This window comes from Pogona vitticeps, chromosome 9 (assembly GCF_051106095.1).
Source record: "Pogona vitticeps strain Pit_001003342236 chromosome 9, PviZW2.1, whole genome shotgun sequence".
NCBI lineage: Eukaryota > Metazoa > Chordata > Lepidosauria > Squamata > Agamidae > Pogona > Pogona vitticeps.
The window spans coordinates 4591572-4608083 of NC_135791.1; the positions used below are offsets into that span (position 1 = coordinate 4591572).

At 43.4% G+C, this 16512-nt stretch overlaps 1 protein-coding gene across 1 annotated transcript; it reads right to left on the reverse strand.

Moving 5' to 3' along the window:
• Positions 1-456: 456 nt before the first annotated feature.
• On the reverse strand, positions 457-15583 carry C9H1orf94 (chromosome 9 C1orf94 homolog). Its single transcript, XM_020800123.3, has 6 exons — positions 15306-15583; positions 7053-7720; positions 6577-6746; positions 5590-5664; positions 1830-2014; positions 457-1039 (listed from the first exon to the last, which is right to left on the reverse strand). The coding sequence occupies exons 1-6, from the start codon at positions 15581-15583 to the stop codon at positions 964-966; spliced, it is 1452 nt and encodes a 483-aa protein (XP_020655782.3). The 3' UTR covers positions 457-963.
• Between the last annotated feature and the right edge of the window lie 929 nt (positions 15584-16512).

A 16512-nucleotide genomic window follows, 5' to 3' on the forward strand; every position in this document is an offset into this window, starting at 1 on the left:
CCTCATTACAGCCACCAACATCCAAAGGCCCAGTTGTTCAGACCTGTAAACTCATATGCACATCAGGGATTATCTGTTGATGTGCTCTGGTTTACTCATGTGCATGAGTTTTCTTGGTCAGTGCAGGGAAATATGGAGGAATTATACCAGCCAGAATCTTATTAGGGAGATGCACTGCAGTAAGTGCAATTGCTTAAACTGTGCTGGTCAAGGGCTACTAATTAAAGAGTGCCTGCTCTCATTCCTGGTCACGTGCCAGCTGCATCACTGGTCACTGACCCCATTGTCTCCCTACCTGGTCCCGCCATCCCTTCCTCCTCTTCCTCCTCTGGAAGGGAATCCAGGCTGCTGTTTCTCGAGATGGTGGGGGCAGTGGCAGAGGAAGAGACAAAAGGACCAGGTAGCAAGGCAATGGAGGCAGGAGGAATGGCGTGGGGTTACTTTTCTTTTTAGAAGGGTACACACCTTCTTTGGGGGGAAAAAACAAGTCAATCCATGTTTCATTTAAAAAAAAATAAAATTGGATGGTTTGTGTCATGGTACATAGTTCATGACTATCCACGAACCACACTTTTTGTGGGTCTTCCCAATCTCTAGCTACCAGTGTTTGAGGTAGACCCATTTTCAAATACCAGGTGAATTATTGCTTAAAATCAAACAGACAAAATATTCCAACAGGGATACTTTTCTATCAGCCATTTTTATTACAGTAAAATTCAATTTTAAGCAGCACAGGTATTCATCATAAATAAACCTCTTTTTTATTATCTTTCTCTCTGTCTCATAAAAAAAAAAGTACACCGTTTTTAAAGTCCTCAAATGTTCCCTCCATTCCTTCTAAACAAAATTCTGCTCTTTTGGATTCCTCGAATCAGGGCAAAACATTCAGCAACGTTCCTAACCCTTCCCGAAATGTTCAAATCGCCAAAGACGTAAGGAAAAAAAAGAGACTCCCAGCGGATCTTAAAAACCGTTGCCACCTCCATTGGAAGAGAAATATGGATTGGTCCTGACTGGTCCTGCAGTAGTAGACGTAAAGCTGAAAATGAATTGGATAGAAAAGAATTGAAAAAAAGGCTGGGTGAACAGTGGGAACATAGCTGGTCAACAAAAGTCAGAACAGAGGTGGCTCTGAATAGTTTCTTGAAGATGAAGGATGTAATGCATAACTTAACAGTGATTTGAGAGTATGCATTGTGCAATGCTATGTATTCTCTGGAGGAAGAGGAAGACGAGGAAGAGGAAGAAACAATAAAGAACCAAAATAATTATGATGGAGTTAGGTTGTATGCAGAACCTTGATTTATACATTACTGGATCTACAACTGAAGAACAGTACAGACCAACTCATCACCCACCATTGAGACTAATGTTCAGGCTTAGAGAGGGTGTCCTTGGCCTACTGGTCAATAAGAATGACCAGAATCAGGAACCCTTACATGACATAGGAGAAGACAACATAAGTATCAAATGTCTGGGACAGGTGAATATTTTGGGGTGTAGGAAGAATCAGTTTGTGGGGAAGTCTGTGGAGACTTTAAACATAAGGGCATGTTTCTTCAACAAGCAGGGTTATGAAGACATGTCATGTTGACCAGTTGGTTTACAGCTGGTGTACGTATTCCAGGAGACAACAGTTCCTAACATAGATGACCAAAGGCCATGCTGGCCGGGACTGATGGGTGTGGGGGTCCAACAGGGATCACCTAAAGTGCCATCAGAAAAATCACGTGCCTCTCAAATTTGTGGGAAAAGAAACCACCCCTATGGAGCAGCTGACTAACTTCCCATGATTTCTCTTGTGTGAGTACCTTGCAAAGCACACTTACCCATAGGAAGGGGAAAATGGGTACTGGGGCCCATCGCCTGCCATTGCCGGAGGGTCCCGTACGCTGTTGGATGGTTTGGTTGGGTTCCTTTGCTGATACGAGTAACCAGGTTGAACCAGTGGGATGTAGCTGAGCACAGGAGTATAGGAGGAGCGGAAGATTTGCTGTGGATTGTAAGGAGCCACCTATGGAGCAGGGAACAAATGAGAAACGAAATCTGATCAAGGTCTTCTATGGAGCACTGTAATTTGGAGAAGTTTGCAATGGCTTGCTTCTTAAGACAGCAAGATCCATGCTGGCCCAAAGCAAAGATAAATCTAGCTCACCCTCATATCGTAGAGGCGAAGCAGATGCCTCCAGGGAGTTCATTCAGAAGGCTAGAGAGCAACAGCACTTCCTCCATACTGGGAAGCAACTGGTAAAAAGGGACATACTGCCTCTCATACTGGAGGTAAGCCTACAGGGGTCACGTGATCACCATGAATTCCTCAATCCTTACATCTGTTTTGACTGGGAGTACAATCACAGAAACCAACCTCATGGAGGGCCCCATCTCACACCCTGCCCTCTACAAAATCAGCTGCCCATTGAAGTCTACAGGATGAACACTGTATCTTGATTGGTTCTGGCACTAGAGCAAGGATTTTGTGAAGAAACATCATTTGAAAAGTTCACTCCAAGGCCATCCTTTTCTCCGGAGCTTGTAAATAAAACATTGATTTAATGTGTTAACAGGAAAAGAGATGCATTAAAATTGTTGACTGAAATCCTATTGCACTTCGCATAGCATAAAGTTGCGTCTGCAGAAGTTCACGGGGGCTATGTTCAGGTGTCCGATGGCGCAACCAGTTGAGCAAGTGATTGCACAGCTACTTACACAGCTGATAGGGTACCTGATTATGTGCATAGTTGCACAAGTGGTTAGACACTGTGTCCATAGAAGTGCATCCTGGATACAACTTCCACCTTGGTGCAGATTTTGTGGCATGTTGCATAGTTCAAGGTATGCAGGCACAGCTATGCAATTGGTCCTTGGCCATTGCATTGAACAGATGGACAAACCAACTCATGCATCCAAAGAACAGCATTTTAAAAGTAATATTTGAGTAGACATTGTCTAGAGGGGTGGGGTAAAAATCGAATAAATAAATAAATAAAATAAATGAACAGTTTAGCGTTGGTTTTAAAATGTCTTAATTTTCTTATGATCAGAGCAGACACATTCTTCCTGTTCAATGCAAAAGTCACAACGTGACTTTCTAGTCAAAATCTGAGACCCATACAAAATGCAGAAACTTTAGATGCAGTATGACCTGTTTATCCACAGGACCAGTATCAATTGATTCACTTATTGATGGTCTGAAAATATTAAAAATATTAAAAGAAAAATCATAGAAAGGTATATTTCTAAAGATAGAATTACAAGAACTAGCCAATAAAGGGAGACAGAAACCATGTTATATGTAGCATGAGCTATTAAAACAGTGCTCACTATAATTCAGCATTGGAAGGGGGGCTTGGAACCAACACCCCATAGATATCGGAGTCCTACCAGAGAGATGGAGGGAAAGAGAGAAAGAAAGAGAGAGAGAGATTTCTAACATCATTATTTCCAAGGTCCCCCCCCCCAAGGTAATTTGGAACAACAGTAAAAACCAGAATGGCACCAGTTTTGAAAGACTGACTGCAAAGTTGGGCTATCCTGGCAGAACCAGGCCTTTTGGACTTGCTTTGATGTGATATTTTGTGAAACATGGTCGGCTGGCTCCTTTGCTCTGCTGCGGCATCATATTCTCAACATCACGTACAACTTATTTTGTTTCTTGCCAGCAAGAAAAGAAAGGGGTGTATGAATAATCCCAGGCTGACCGTGCTTTATTTCCTGACACCTTTAATATGTTTTATTTCCTCCCGTACTCCTAATATTTTAGAAGCTTCCATTCCTGAGTTTTCATTTGGGCCATTCTAATCTCCAGCACTGACAGAACAGGAGATGAAGGCCACAGAGTGGCTTTCCAGGGATTAGCAAACCTCAGCTCTGATTCCTGCACTACATCATTCGCTGTCATTGTTCATCTTCTTGTGGTCCATCCACCATATTCCCCCATCCCTCTTGTCAAGGCTTAAAACCGGTTCCTTGATGGAGACAATGCAACTTCTGTTTCAAAACAGCATGGGTAGGTGACACCTGGGTCTCTCCAGGAGGATACACCAGACAACACCAGAAGAAAACCACAATGTGTGCACATAAGACAGACACACACACACCTGCTGTTGCAAATTACATAGCTTGAGAAAAGGCTACAACATCACTCGCATTTCTCAGAATCTCTTCCTGCAATTTTTCCCTGTCTTTGATTTTCGCTGGGTTTTGAGATCTGATTCTTCTTCTCCATAAAAATCTGGACACAGTTATTCAAATATTTTAATCTAATATGCTTATATTTTTACACCTAGTTCCTAGTTTACATATCCCCCCATTATATTATCTATATTTTACCTGTGTGCTGACTAATATGTTTGTGCTTTGTTTTTTCTATTGCGCACAATCTATCCATTGGAAAGGTTATAGGTGCACATTGACTTATTTCTCCAAAATGCCATGAAAGGCTAGAAAATCTGCAAGTTTGTGAGGTGAGGTGCATTTCTTCCAGCCACGAGAAGCACTGCAAGCCATTGATCATCATCATTAGCTGTTACTCTCTGGGTGTGAAGGGGTAGAGTTGTTAATAGGTCTTTGGGTCCAAGTCCCAAGTTTGAGTCTTTGGTAAAAAGTCTCAAGTCCAAAGTCCAAGTCCCTATTAAAAGCAAGCTTCCCCCCCACCCCAAGAAAAAAACAGAGGGGTGGGTAGATTCCAAGTTAGGGTTGAGTCCAGGTCATTAAAAAAAATGAGTTGAGTCATCACTGGTGCAAGTTGAGTCCAACTTGACAAAGATATCCCACAATTCAAGACCTCATCCATTGCGAAGGAGGAGTGGTTTTGACACAAGAAGCTTCCACCATCAAAGGAGGCCAACAGCATGAGATGGGACACTGGAAAATGAGCCGTTTCCAAGGGTCATAAAGACAGCTGTATGAATCGCATGGTTCTAGGATGGCTACTGCTGTGTTTAGGAATCTGAAGGACTTTAATGGGTTGCTGCCATCTTTGTTAACCATCAACCGGTTCTTTGGTCCTTTCTGCGTGCAGCCACAGTTTGCTTCTCAAAAGGAAAGGAACGGAGAGATGTTTTGTGCTGATTACAAGGGCCGGGAGGGAGCTCCTTTTTCCACATTGTAGGCTGGAAGGCAAGCATCGTGTAAGCTTGAAAATTCCTTGTCAAGGTGTCTTATCATCGAGGCAGCCTAAATCAACCAGAATAAGGAGGTTACCAAACATTCTTTCTGTCCCTCAGTGGAACAAATGAGGAGATAAGGATGTACTGCAGAATTTTGCTGCGGGCCCCATTTGTTTCCTTCAGACTTGTGAAAAACATCTGATGAGCTGGCAGGTGGCAATCACAGATGCTGTTGCTCTTAATATCACAGTTGCCATTCATATTTCTCGCTGCCTGGTGCTCTTCTGGGGCCTTTTTTTTTGCGAACAGTGCTCTCTCAAGTTGTTTAAACCTGCAATTTCTGATTGATGGATGAGGAACCAAGGCTGAGAGGATAGGACTTGCTTAAAGCCACTGAGAACTGAAAGGAGATTTTCCCAATGAAACCAAGATTTCCAACACCAGGTGATATGCTGGAGAGGGATGTAACTCCGGTCCTTACCTGTCTGGAATAACATCCTAGCTGAGGATGTAAAGCCTGCTGGAAGGGGATCCGTGTCCTTTGCTGATACAAACTCTGTCAAGAAATACGTTAAGCAGAAATTGATCATTGCAGGCATGCGTCTTGTGTTAACAACAATAATAACAAGAATGCTACTATTATTTAGTTGATCCCCTGCCTTGATAGTGGCCTCTAACAGAACAAAGGCAGTAATTTTTTTTTCAAAAGAATTAGTTACAACTAACAGTTTGAAGACTCCTCATTCCAAATTAACTGGGTTAATGCAATTAGTCGGTGCCATCTGGGGTAAATTAATTATGGAGTTAACCAGTTAAGATTTTGAACTATGTAACTACTAAATATGTTTGTTTGTTCTTCTGACATATATGAAGATTTGTGAGTAAAAGAAAAACATTTTTTGTTCTTTCTCAACACTGGAGTCTCTGAGTGAATCTTCTGAGACTATATTGCCAGTTGAGATAAAACTAACAACAATAAGGGGTGGTACATTTGAGCAAGACCAGTAACTATATAATAATCTGCTCTGTCGGTCTCTGTTGAGATTTTTTTTCTCTGCTATCTCGCTGGAGGTTTTAAGCTAGCAGTTTCTACACTTTGTCAATAAAAAATGCTCCCAGCAAATGAAGCAATGGCTGCTGTTCCTCCTGATTTGGCACATGACAGCGAATGCCTAGGCTGAGTTCTTGATTCATATGAATTCCCAGCTGAAGATTTATGCCTGTGGAGATACACTAGTGTAATTTTTCAGCTAGGCTCTCCACAATACAATCCAAGAGAATATGGAACACTGCAAGGGTAGATGATCCTGAAGAGGAGGATGAAGGGAGAGAAAGAAGAGAAAGGGAGCAGGTGGAGGAGGGTATAAGGCAGTATTTGAGATGAAAGCAATCCCACCCCACACCTGCTCCCAAACTCATATGGCAAGATCTTCCACATCTCACTGACAAAGGCTTACGCCCCCATTACCTGGTACTGAGGAAAGTTTGAATGATTTGGAAAAACAGGAGGTGGAGGATAGTTTAGGCTAAGCCACAGTGGCTGCTTTAATGATGTGCCGGTTGATGCTGTGGGGAAACGTGGCGTGAACACATTTGCACTGTATTTAAGGTTGTTCTTATCAATGGCTGCTGAGGATGCTGTGAAAAAACAGAAGGCACACAAAATCAGCTGTTTTGCTAATGACCACGGGATGGCTTCTACATGTACACGTTGGGTTGCACAATGGCCACACAAGATAGGTTGGCCGGGAAGTCCACAAATGGCCCTAAATCAGCCAGTCAGATTTAGTAGTGAACAAAACGTAGAACCCAGGGCATCCTGGTCTCAGCCCTCCGACAACATCATCCCACGGCCCTGCACCCAAACACAAAGCGTTCTTGGGTCTCCGAAAGACCACAGTCAAAGAGCCACAGACGTGTCCCTGGTTTCACCACAAACCTTACCATGATTCTGACAGAACCCATCAGCAACCAACTCAGGTTCGCTTTTCGAGCAGATCTTGGCAAACACCGGCAGCTGCTTTTTGTTGCTCAATCCTTGGCTTTCTGTCATGCTTATGGGCACCCGCGTGATGCTCTCTTTGTGAGGGGCAGGTCCAAACACATTGTTCTGCAGCAGGTCTTTGATCAGCTTGGTTTCTTCCATAACCATCTTGCTGTCCAGCATTTTCACAGCCTCAACCCGTTTGAGTGGGAGCTGCGCCAAGAGTTTAGCGATCTGAGTATTTGAGCCCATTGAGCCGCCATTTCCACCTTCGGTACTTTTGGCATTCTGGTAGATAAGTTTTGCAGGGAGCAAGATACCTGTGACGGTGGACTTGGTAGACGAGTGGACATCACAGGCAGGTCTCGCCTTCACTTCCTTCCTGTTTCCAGTGAGTGCTTGGCAGCCCTTTTCCATTGTGTCTTTCTCTTCCGATGTCTGATCTCCATCAGAAGGTACGGTGACAGTATTGTTGTTTGTGGGGTGCTTACATGGACCACCTGAGGGTATCTTGTCAGCCTCAGATGTCTGTGTCTCTAGTTCCATTGCATTCTCCTGGGTGAGGCTCAAATATTCTTGCTCAACTAGCAGAGATATTTCATCTTTACAAATACTGGTGTCCAGAGGTCTACATAAGGGAGAGAAAACACTTGGGTATAACTGACTGATCAAAACCCAACCCATCAACCCGGAATTTCCACGGCACAAACCATCTTAGCAACTTCCACAGCCACTTCAAAGAATGTACAATACTATGAATAATATTAATACTCATAGTTAGAGATTGGCATGAACTGTTGGGTCAGTGGCTTGTGCTGGTTTGTTAATCAGCTAAACAGATATTTGACACTTCCCAGCCCTGCCTCCTCCAGTGGACACCCACTCAGAGGCAGCACCCCAGCTTCTCTACCCTGCCTCCTCTGAGCGCTGCCTCTGAGGGCACCTGCTGGAGGAGGCAGTGCTGGGGAGCACAGAACACCTGTCCAACCCATAAATAAACTGGAATGAACCATTCAGTTGGCGGTTTGTGTCCATCTCTACTCATAGTAATGAAAAGAACTTTTTAAAATTGGACAAGCAGAAAGGCTGTTACTTAGGCAAAGACTGTGATGTCAGCGGAGCTGCAAATCTCCTCAGGCTTTAGTCCGAACTTTACAGAAGCCATCCAAGGCTCTGCATGCTCTCTCCAAAAGAGTTTCAGAACCTTGGCAAGCTCCTTTAAAGTCCTGAGTAAAACCCGGACTAAAACTGTCTCCACTTGATGGAAGAGCATACACTTTTGACGCGGAGGACTCAGCTTTAGTCCAAAGTACCTTTACTTATTGATTGATTGATTGATTGACTGACTGACTGACTGACTGACTGACTGACTGACTGACTGACTGACTGACTTACTTACTTACTTACTTACTTACTTATTTACCTACTTACTTACTTACTTACTTACTTACTTACTTACATGCTGCCCACACTACCCAAAGGTCTCTGGGTGGCTTACAACAATTAAAATTCAATAAAAAAGATAAAACAATTAAAATACAATTAAAATATATACTCTAAAAATTGCCATCAGGACCCGCAGTTTATATTATTTCAACTAAAAGCCTTCTGGAACAGAATGAGGGGATGTGCATGCATGAAAACCTGGAGGATTGCTGCCAGTGAGAGCACATGCTGTTGAGGTAGGTGGGTGCGTGATCCAACCTGGTGACAGGTTGTTTCTTATGATAAAAGAAAGAGCAGTCCGACTGTAGCTTAGAAAACACCCACATTATTCCTCACATTATGGTTAGTTAAGACCAGTATGCAAATACTAGAAATAACAGCATAGGTCTCTGAAATATATCTATTTGTTGTTGTTTATTGATTGCCTCTCAGCCACAAAGCCTCTGATGGTGGTGTTGACCCTAAATGCAGAGCAAATCTGTTGGAATATATTAAAGCAGTAACATTTTCTTTTTAAAAAAAAATCAAGCATCTTCTTTGGCTTCCCTCCCTCATTCTACACTGCTAATCATGATGCCAAATGCTAGATTTAATGCCAGGAACCCATGGGGGTGCCACTCCACAACGGGAATCAGTCTGGACCCTTTGTTCCACCCTGAGGTCACCCCAAGAAATCACAAATACTCCTAATTCAGCTCGTATTGGTACATTTGCTCAGAGACCATCCACGTTAGAAGCCAGCTGAAGAGACTTTCCTGCACAAGTGTTATCCCTGTACTATGGGTTTCCTTGTTAAGAAAACTCTACGTTTCCTCACTAGGGAAGTTTGAACACATTTCCAACCTCCAGACAAGTCTTCAACAGACACGCTGCACTCTTTTAAGCCTGGAGTCGAAATACGAATAAGCCGGGCAGAGAGAAGCACTCTTTCGTAAAACTGGAAAGCCACCAGAGAAGTGGTGTGTTGACTTGTTGAGCTTCTTTTAAATGGAAACACACAAAATATAAGGGATGGGTGCCCCTACAGAAAGGAGCAAAGAGTAAAGAAGAGCAACTTTTCTAAGCTCTGGAAATACATGAACATGTTTTCCCATCGTTGCAACTTGATGTCTGAGCGACGGGAAAAGGCAAAGAGAAGAAAGAGCATTTCTGATGAACTTCGAAGAGAATTCCTTTCAGTGTTTCCCTCAATAGTGTTTTATACCATCTGAGAGGGGAAAAAAGGACTACACAGTGAAGGGAGTGGAATGATATACTTGTGATGCAGAGATTCAGGCGCTCATGTTATGCTCATTTGTTTGCATTGTGTTAAAATCAAATCAAAGCAGTTACTGAGTCTGCATCACATTGAGATTCTATTCGGGTTCTAAAATACCAAGCAACCTGCGAAGGATGTTTTTGAGTGTTTCTCTTTTTTAAAAAAAACGTGTGGAAGGGTCTGCTTTTTCAGATGATCATTCATTTGCAGGAAGCTTCAAGACCAATATTATACTGTCCAATTGCAATGTCCATTCCAAGAAGTCTTTAGGAGGTCTAGTCCAGCCATTCTCAACATGGACTCAATGACCCCCTGTGGGCCTCTGGCCCATTTGAAGGGGGGGGCCACAGACTGGAAACAATTCTTCATGCACACCACCTTATAAGGCTCATTACACAAATTATACAATTCCTGATTCGGCCTATATTTCTTTAATGTTATCTTTATAGCCATGATCAAAATAAAGTCGAGAATGGCTGGTCCAGACAACACTGTCTTTAAGAAAAACGGCCGTCCCATCCTTTCCATTGATTCCTCTCTCTCTCTTTCCACCGTGTGTGTTTATGTGTATGAGCTCTTTCTGAGAAATCTGCTGAGGGAAAAAAAAAGATGGAGTAACTGACTACACAATATCTTTTCAACTGAAATATAGACGCCGTCCTTCTGTAAGAACAAACAAGTTCTAATGGAAGACGAGGGTTCTTCCCCACGGAAGCACTTTAACGGTTTCAGTTTAGATTTTCAGATGTTGCCTCTTCCAATGAAGCGGACCAATCATATAAAAACAAGACAGAGGGGAAATGTTAGAAAAGAGATTTGTGGAGAAATAGCTATGGGTACTTTACAGGGATTTTTGCATGTGCACTGACAGAAAAACACGCCTGCTTGTTTTTCTCAGAATATGAAAAAAAAAACTCAAAAACCCTCACAGTCTCATTTAACAGGGACAAAACCTTGGGAAATGTCTATTAAAGATGTTTACATTAGACATTGACACGGACCTTTAAAATGGTGATTTGTGATAATTCGCGAATGTTCGTGGTTTGTTCCCAGTGAGCAGGCTTCCTACTCTTGTTATGGTGCTGCCACCCTGGTGCCACTGCTGCAACCCCAGATCTGATGGTTAGTCCTCGCTAAAAGAGACCCACTGAATCAATGGACATTTGGTAAGTCAACTCATTGCTTGAGCGGGTCAGCTCTAGGTGGGACGAAGAATAAGATTTGGAGCAGAATGGAGTGCTATGGAATGAAGCTAAGGGAAATGACTCAAGGAAGCAAATCAAGCCACACGTGACAAAAAAAGAAACAACCAAGTGTTTGTTGTGGGTTTTCAGGGCTGTTTGGCCATGTTCTGAAGGTTTTTCTTCCTAACATTTCACCCATCTCTGTGGCTGGCATCTTCAGAGGACAGAACTCTGTCTGTGTTCAGGTGTAGTGATTGGGATAGTTGAGTACACAGACAGAGTTCTAACTCCTGTCCTCTGAAAATGCCGGCCACAACAACCCATCGGATCCAGGCTGTGGAAGCCTTTGAGAACACATTAAACAACCAAGTGTTTGTGATAAGAGTAACCCGTTGCTTGTCAACTCTTTGTGAAAACCCAAGCCACTGCAGTAGGAGTTTGTGGAGCCATACCATCTGGCACCACAAGCAACAACTTTTCTGGAACGCCAATCCCGCTTGATCACTCATTACCAATTATCATTAACAACATAAATGCGGTTTGCTTCTTTACTCACTTTGTTACAAGCTCCGAAGATGGAACAGATGGTGTGTTATAAACACACACTACATATGTACTTATCTGATATCTATACATATCAATACCATGCCAGATTTCTTAGTGCGCAGCATATTATTTAATTATCTCTAATTATGGCATCACGGTGTCATTAGAGGAGTCTTTATTATTTTGGTAAATTGAACAGATCTTCCTTTCCTTTTCATTTCATTTCACTCCCTGAAATTTTTGCTGATTCTAGAGATACAACAATTCTTTAGTAATTTCCTGCCTGCAACTGCTGCAAAGCTATGAAATACTCATCAGCCAGGGAAGAGCACCCACCGCTTCCTGGAATGGCTTGGTATAATTGTGATTATTGCAGACCAGACACAGTTTCCATTTGCTTCTGGGCATTATGGCTGAGCATAAACATGGGAGTGACAAGCAGAGTGAATGTGGATGGGATCAATGGTCATAATTGCTCTGATTTCAACCAAACGTCCATGTTTGCCAGGCCATGCAGTTCCTTCCCCCCCCCCCCTTGTTTTAGAAGTGTTTTGCCCAACCCAGCGTCCCCAAGGTGAGTTGAACCATAAAACCCATTGACCCCTAACAATCTAGAGGTCAGTGCTAGATTGCCAGGTCTTGCTACCCAGCAGTTCAGATTCTATCTTTACCCCATAATCCGGCACAATCCTGACTCTACCAATATTGTGATATTTGGAGGGATTCAGAATTCTCACGATTTATCCTTTTCAGCTTTTCTCCACCCCCACCCCCCTTTAAAAAAAAAAAGAGCTTCATTTCCTTCATTCTTCCCACACAGCTAGCATTGCAATAAACACAAACACTGCTGTGTTAGGACATACCTGCTTTGCAAACATAAAATGGAATAAGTGACAGTAATTTCCAACTCAACAGGGAAGCTAGGTTTTTGTTTTTTCCTGCAGGATGCAGAGGCATGGTAAGTGAGCCTCGTCAACATAAATTCAAGCCAACATTCGGAGGTAGGCGATAGGAGGGTGAACTTTAATAAATGCAAAGAGAATTGAGGCTAGAAGTACAGAATACTCTGGATAGGTTGCGGTACTATATAGGAAGGTTTCCACCTCTGTAAGCTCCAGAGTGAGAGATTTTCCATTGTGAAAGAGTTCATAGAAGTTGGAGGGGGAAAGACTGGAAGCTGGCACAGTACAATGCATTGTATTCTTTACCATTATTTGACATTATGATGATTATGCACTCGGAGGATTCTATGTGAGATTTTTTTTTAAAAAAAGCACTACACATATCTTCATCCATGGTCATGGAACAGCATATGGGAAGTTATTCAACCCCAATTTTCTTTCTCTCGGTGTGATGATGGAATCAGAGAATAATTGAGTTGGAAGGGGCTTATAAGACCATTGTGTCCAGCCCCCCGCTCAAGGCAGGAATCCAAATCAAACTAGATTGGAGAGATGGTTGTCAATTTTCCTCTTGAATGCCTCTAGTCTTGGAGTGCTCACCACCTCCCAAGGTCTTCGGTCCCATTGTTGTACTGCTCTAACAGTTAAGAAGATTTCCCTGATATTCAGCCTCAAACTTCCTGTAGTTAGAGCCCATTATTATGTGTTGGCTTACTCAAGGTTTGGAACCATTACTGTTTTGAAATAACACACCCAGGATTCCCTGGGGTATTATGGGAGTCGTGGTCTTGGTATCTGCCGAAATGGCACGGGCACTTAGAAGAACCACTCTAGAAACCCAGACTTTGCAAATCTCTCCAAAAAGGGCCGTAGCAGGATAGCTGGATATTTCTCAAAACTTTAAAAAAAAAGGTGGAAATTTCATATACTTATTCTAGGAGTGTTACTCCTGAGTGAGAGAGAAAATGGGGCATGACATAACCCCAACTTTTCTTCAAGACAGGAGAAGAAAATCCACTGAGGCATGTGATTAAATTGCAACAAATAAAACGCCGTGGATTCTGATCTTGTCGTTTTACATTTTCCTGACCTTAGAAGCGGAGGCATCCATTTTTCAGACACCTACAATTCATTATAGTCTCCCTAAAGGGCACCGTTGGTGTGTCTGTTCCTGCCAACTGGCCCCCCACCTCCCAACGCCCACGACCCAGGCAAGCTTTGCATCTTAGCCCATACTTGCCTGCCAAAGGATGGAAGGTGTCGGTTCAATTTGTCATCCGCGGTAACATTCGGGGCCAAGATTATCCCCCGTGCCCTTTCGCTTGATCTGGCGGCCTTTAATTATTTTAACATATTGACTTATGCAAAGCAGTCGCTCCAAGCCCAATTTGAAAAAGGCCCTGGAATCTTTTGAACAAACAACAGAGATGTGCCTTCTCGGTCCAGGAGATCTTAGTGTGTTTTTTTTTTAAGTTTGTTTTCTTCCCAGTGCAAGAATTAGTAAAATTCCTGACACTGGCTTCTGTGTGAATATCATTTTTCATTACATTAAGGTGGAGAGATGCCCTCGTTTTACATCAGGAATCTCTCCTGCCCTCTTCTTTGTCTTATTGTCTCCCATGCCCCAAAATGTTGATTCCAAACAAGGACATTTTTTTCTTAATTAATTAGAGTTGTCCGCTCCGCCTCCTTCAAATATCTATACAGTATCCAACGAATGCAAAAAATGACATTTTTGGCTCCCTTACATTTTAAAGTTATGGCAGATGCAGAGGCCTGGTTGCCCAGAAAGGGTTGTTTTAATGGGAACTATTCCCCCTCAAGCAAGGGAATAGTTAGGGAATCAATCCAGCCTGGCCAGGAAAAAGTAGGAAAATCTCTACAGCTGAACTCAAAAGGGGATATACAGTGGTGCCTCGCACAGCGAGGTTAATCCATTCCGGATTAACCCTCGCTGTGTGAAAGCATCGTTGAACTGGGCAGGAAAAGCCATTGGAACGCATTAAACATGGTTTAATGAGTTCCAATTGGGCCGAATACTCACCGTTCAGCGATGCTTCCCTATGGCCAGCAGCCATTTTCACGCCCTCCCCTCGCTTAACGAGGGCGTGAAAACGCTGCGCGCGGCCATTTCGGGGCTTCCGGTGGCCATTTTGTAGCCACAGAACAGCTGATTGACGGGTCGCAAAGCGAAGGTCGGTAAGCGAACTGCTTACCGACCTTCGCTCTGCGATTTTTGCCCATTGGGGCCGTCACTCTGCGATCGCATTAGCAATCGAAAAAACGTCCCCATAGAGTGAATTCATCGCTCTACGGGGTGCTCGTTGTGCGAGGCACCACTATATTGGGGTCTGAGTGGAGCATATTTCTCTAAGTATCATGGATCAGGAAAATGATCCACAAGGAGTCCAGATTGTTATCTGCTTTCACATGTGATCACACCCTAATACTACCTTTCAGTAGCTCTTCCTTAAGCTGGCTGGATAGCTCAGTGGTTTGGGGTCTGGCTATGGAGCTAGAAGTTGGGAGTGGCATTTTTTTTTTTTGGACTCCTTTTCTGGGAGGAAGGAGGTTGATCAAGGATGAACACTTGCACCTTAATATTAACATTATATTACTCTTCAAGTTATATCTGAGAGCAATTTGAAAGGAGACTTCTCAACCAGCCATAACAGCAGTAAGGCCTATGAAATAAGACCATCTCTGTGGCATAAACATGAATCCAAGAATAAAATAAACACTTTCCTTTTAAGTCGGATCAACCCTCACAAACAGCCTCCTCCAAGAATCCCGTTTCCACCAGCTAGGCAGAGCTTTCCAAGGGAAATGTACATCGAATTAAATTAAATTAAATCAGACCAAAAACATCGCACTCACTCCTTTTGAGAACTGCTGCTGGTCCCACTGCCATCTTCTTGGAGAGCCTCAGAAGATGGGATGGGGTGACAGCTTAGCTGGAGAACTGGAGAGGAGGACCTCGGCTGGAGTTCTTCGGGGAGGCCTTGAACTCTTTTCCAGATCTCATGGCAAGCTTTATCCAGACTGTCCTGGGGTGTGTTGTGATGGATCCAGATGTGTCTTGGGAAGGGACCCAGGGGGAAGGAGCCCTTAGGACTGACTGCTGAACACGGTAGGCTTGTCCTACTTGTCAGCATGGTTCCTCGCTTGTTCAGGAAGACGAGGAGGAATTAAAACAACAAAATAAAATACAAATCAGAATTGGCCACGCACTTTGCTGTGGCATGTGCCTGGTGCTTTCTTTCTTTCTTTCTTCTTTTTCAAAGATGGCACAGAATGGAATAGATAGCAACCGCCTCTGGTAGCCAAGTAACCATAGAATTCTTGAGATAGGCCAACTGCCATGAAAGATGGCAACTGGACAAAGCTAATGTAAGCCCCAAAGCTTTCAGGAGGAGAAGGAAAAAAATAATGGGAGACATGACCAGTGCTCCAGAAGACTAAATGATCCATCTCTCCTTCCTGCTGTTGGTACATCTACACAGATTGTAGCAGCAGCAACAAGAAAAGCAAGAACAACAACAACAAACTTGCAGAGCTGGAAGGCACCGTATGGATCATCCAGACCAGCCCATCAAGGAGAGCTAGTGGGGAATTGAACTCCGAACCTCTGGCTTCACAGCCAGAGACCTAAACCACTAGTTTGGTGCCATCAGATTCTTCCTTTTTTGCTTGTTCCATCTGTATGATGTAGGTGCTTCTCCCCTTCCCATTCAGATGTATGTTCTGTTGTTTGTCCTGATTTGATGTACTTTCCATCATGCTACCTTCTTGGTTTGTAAGAGCTGAGCAGGGCTGTTGAGGACAGGAGATTTCGGCGATCGCTCGTTCATAAGGTTGCCGTATGTCAGAGACAACTTGACAGCACATAACAACAACCTTTTTTTACAGTGTCAGTCTGCCGTGTGCATGTATGAAAGGGAAAGGTCTTCACCGCCAGGAGCTGGCAGTCGAAATTGTTACCGAGGCAGGAGAAGTGGGGGGAAGAGAGCTTCAAAGGATGCATTTATAAATGTGTAGTCACAGAGATTCGGGCTCGGAGACATGAGTGGGCAGTTGATTGAGA

Bases quoted from the DNA above. Each gene is read 5' to 3' on its own strand.
- C9H1orf94 (XM_020800123.3), bottom strand. From the start codon at position 15,583: ATGCTGACAAGTAGGACAAGCCTACCGTGTTCAGCAGTCAGTCCTAAG. The intron at 5,665-6,576 runs GTAATGGGGGCG...ATTTCTTGACAG, and splicing joins CAAACTTTCCTCAGTACCAG to AGTTTGTATCAGCAAAGGAC. The intron at 1,040-1,829 runs GTAAGTGTGCTT...ATTCATTTTCAG, and splicing joins CCATTTTCCCCTTCCTATGG to CTTTACGTCTACTACTGCAG.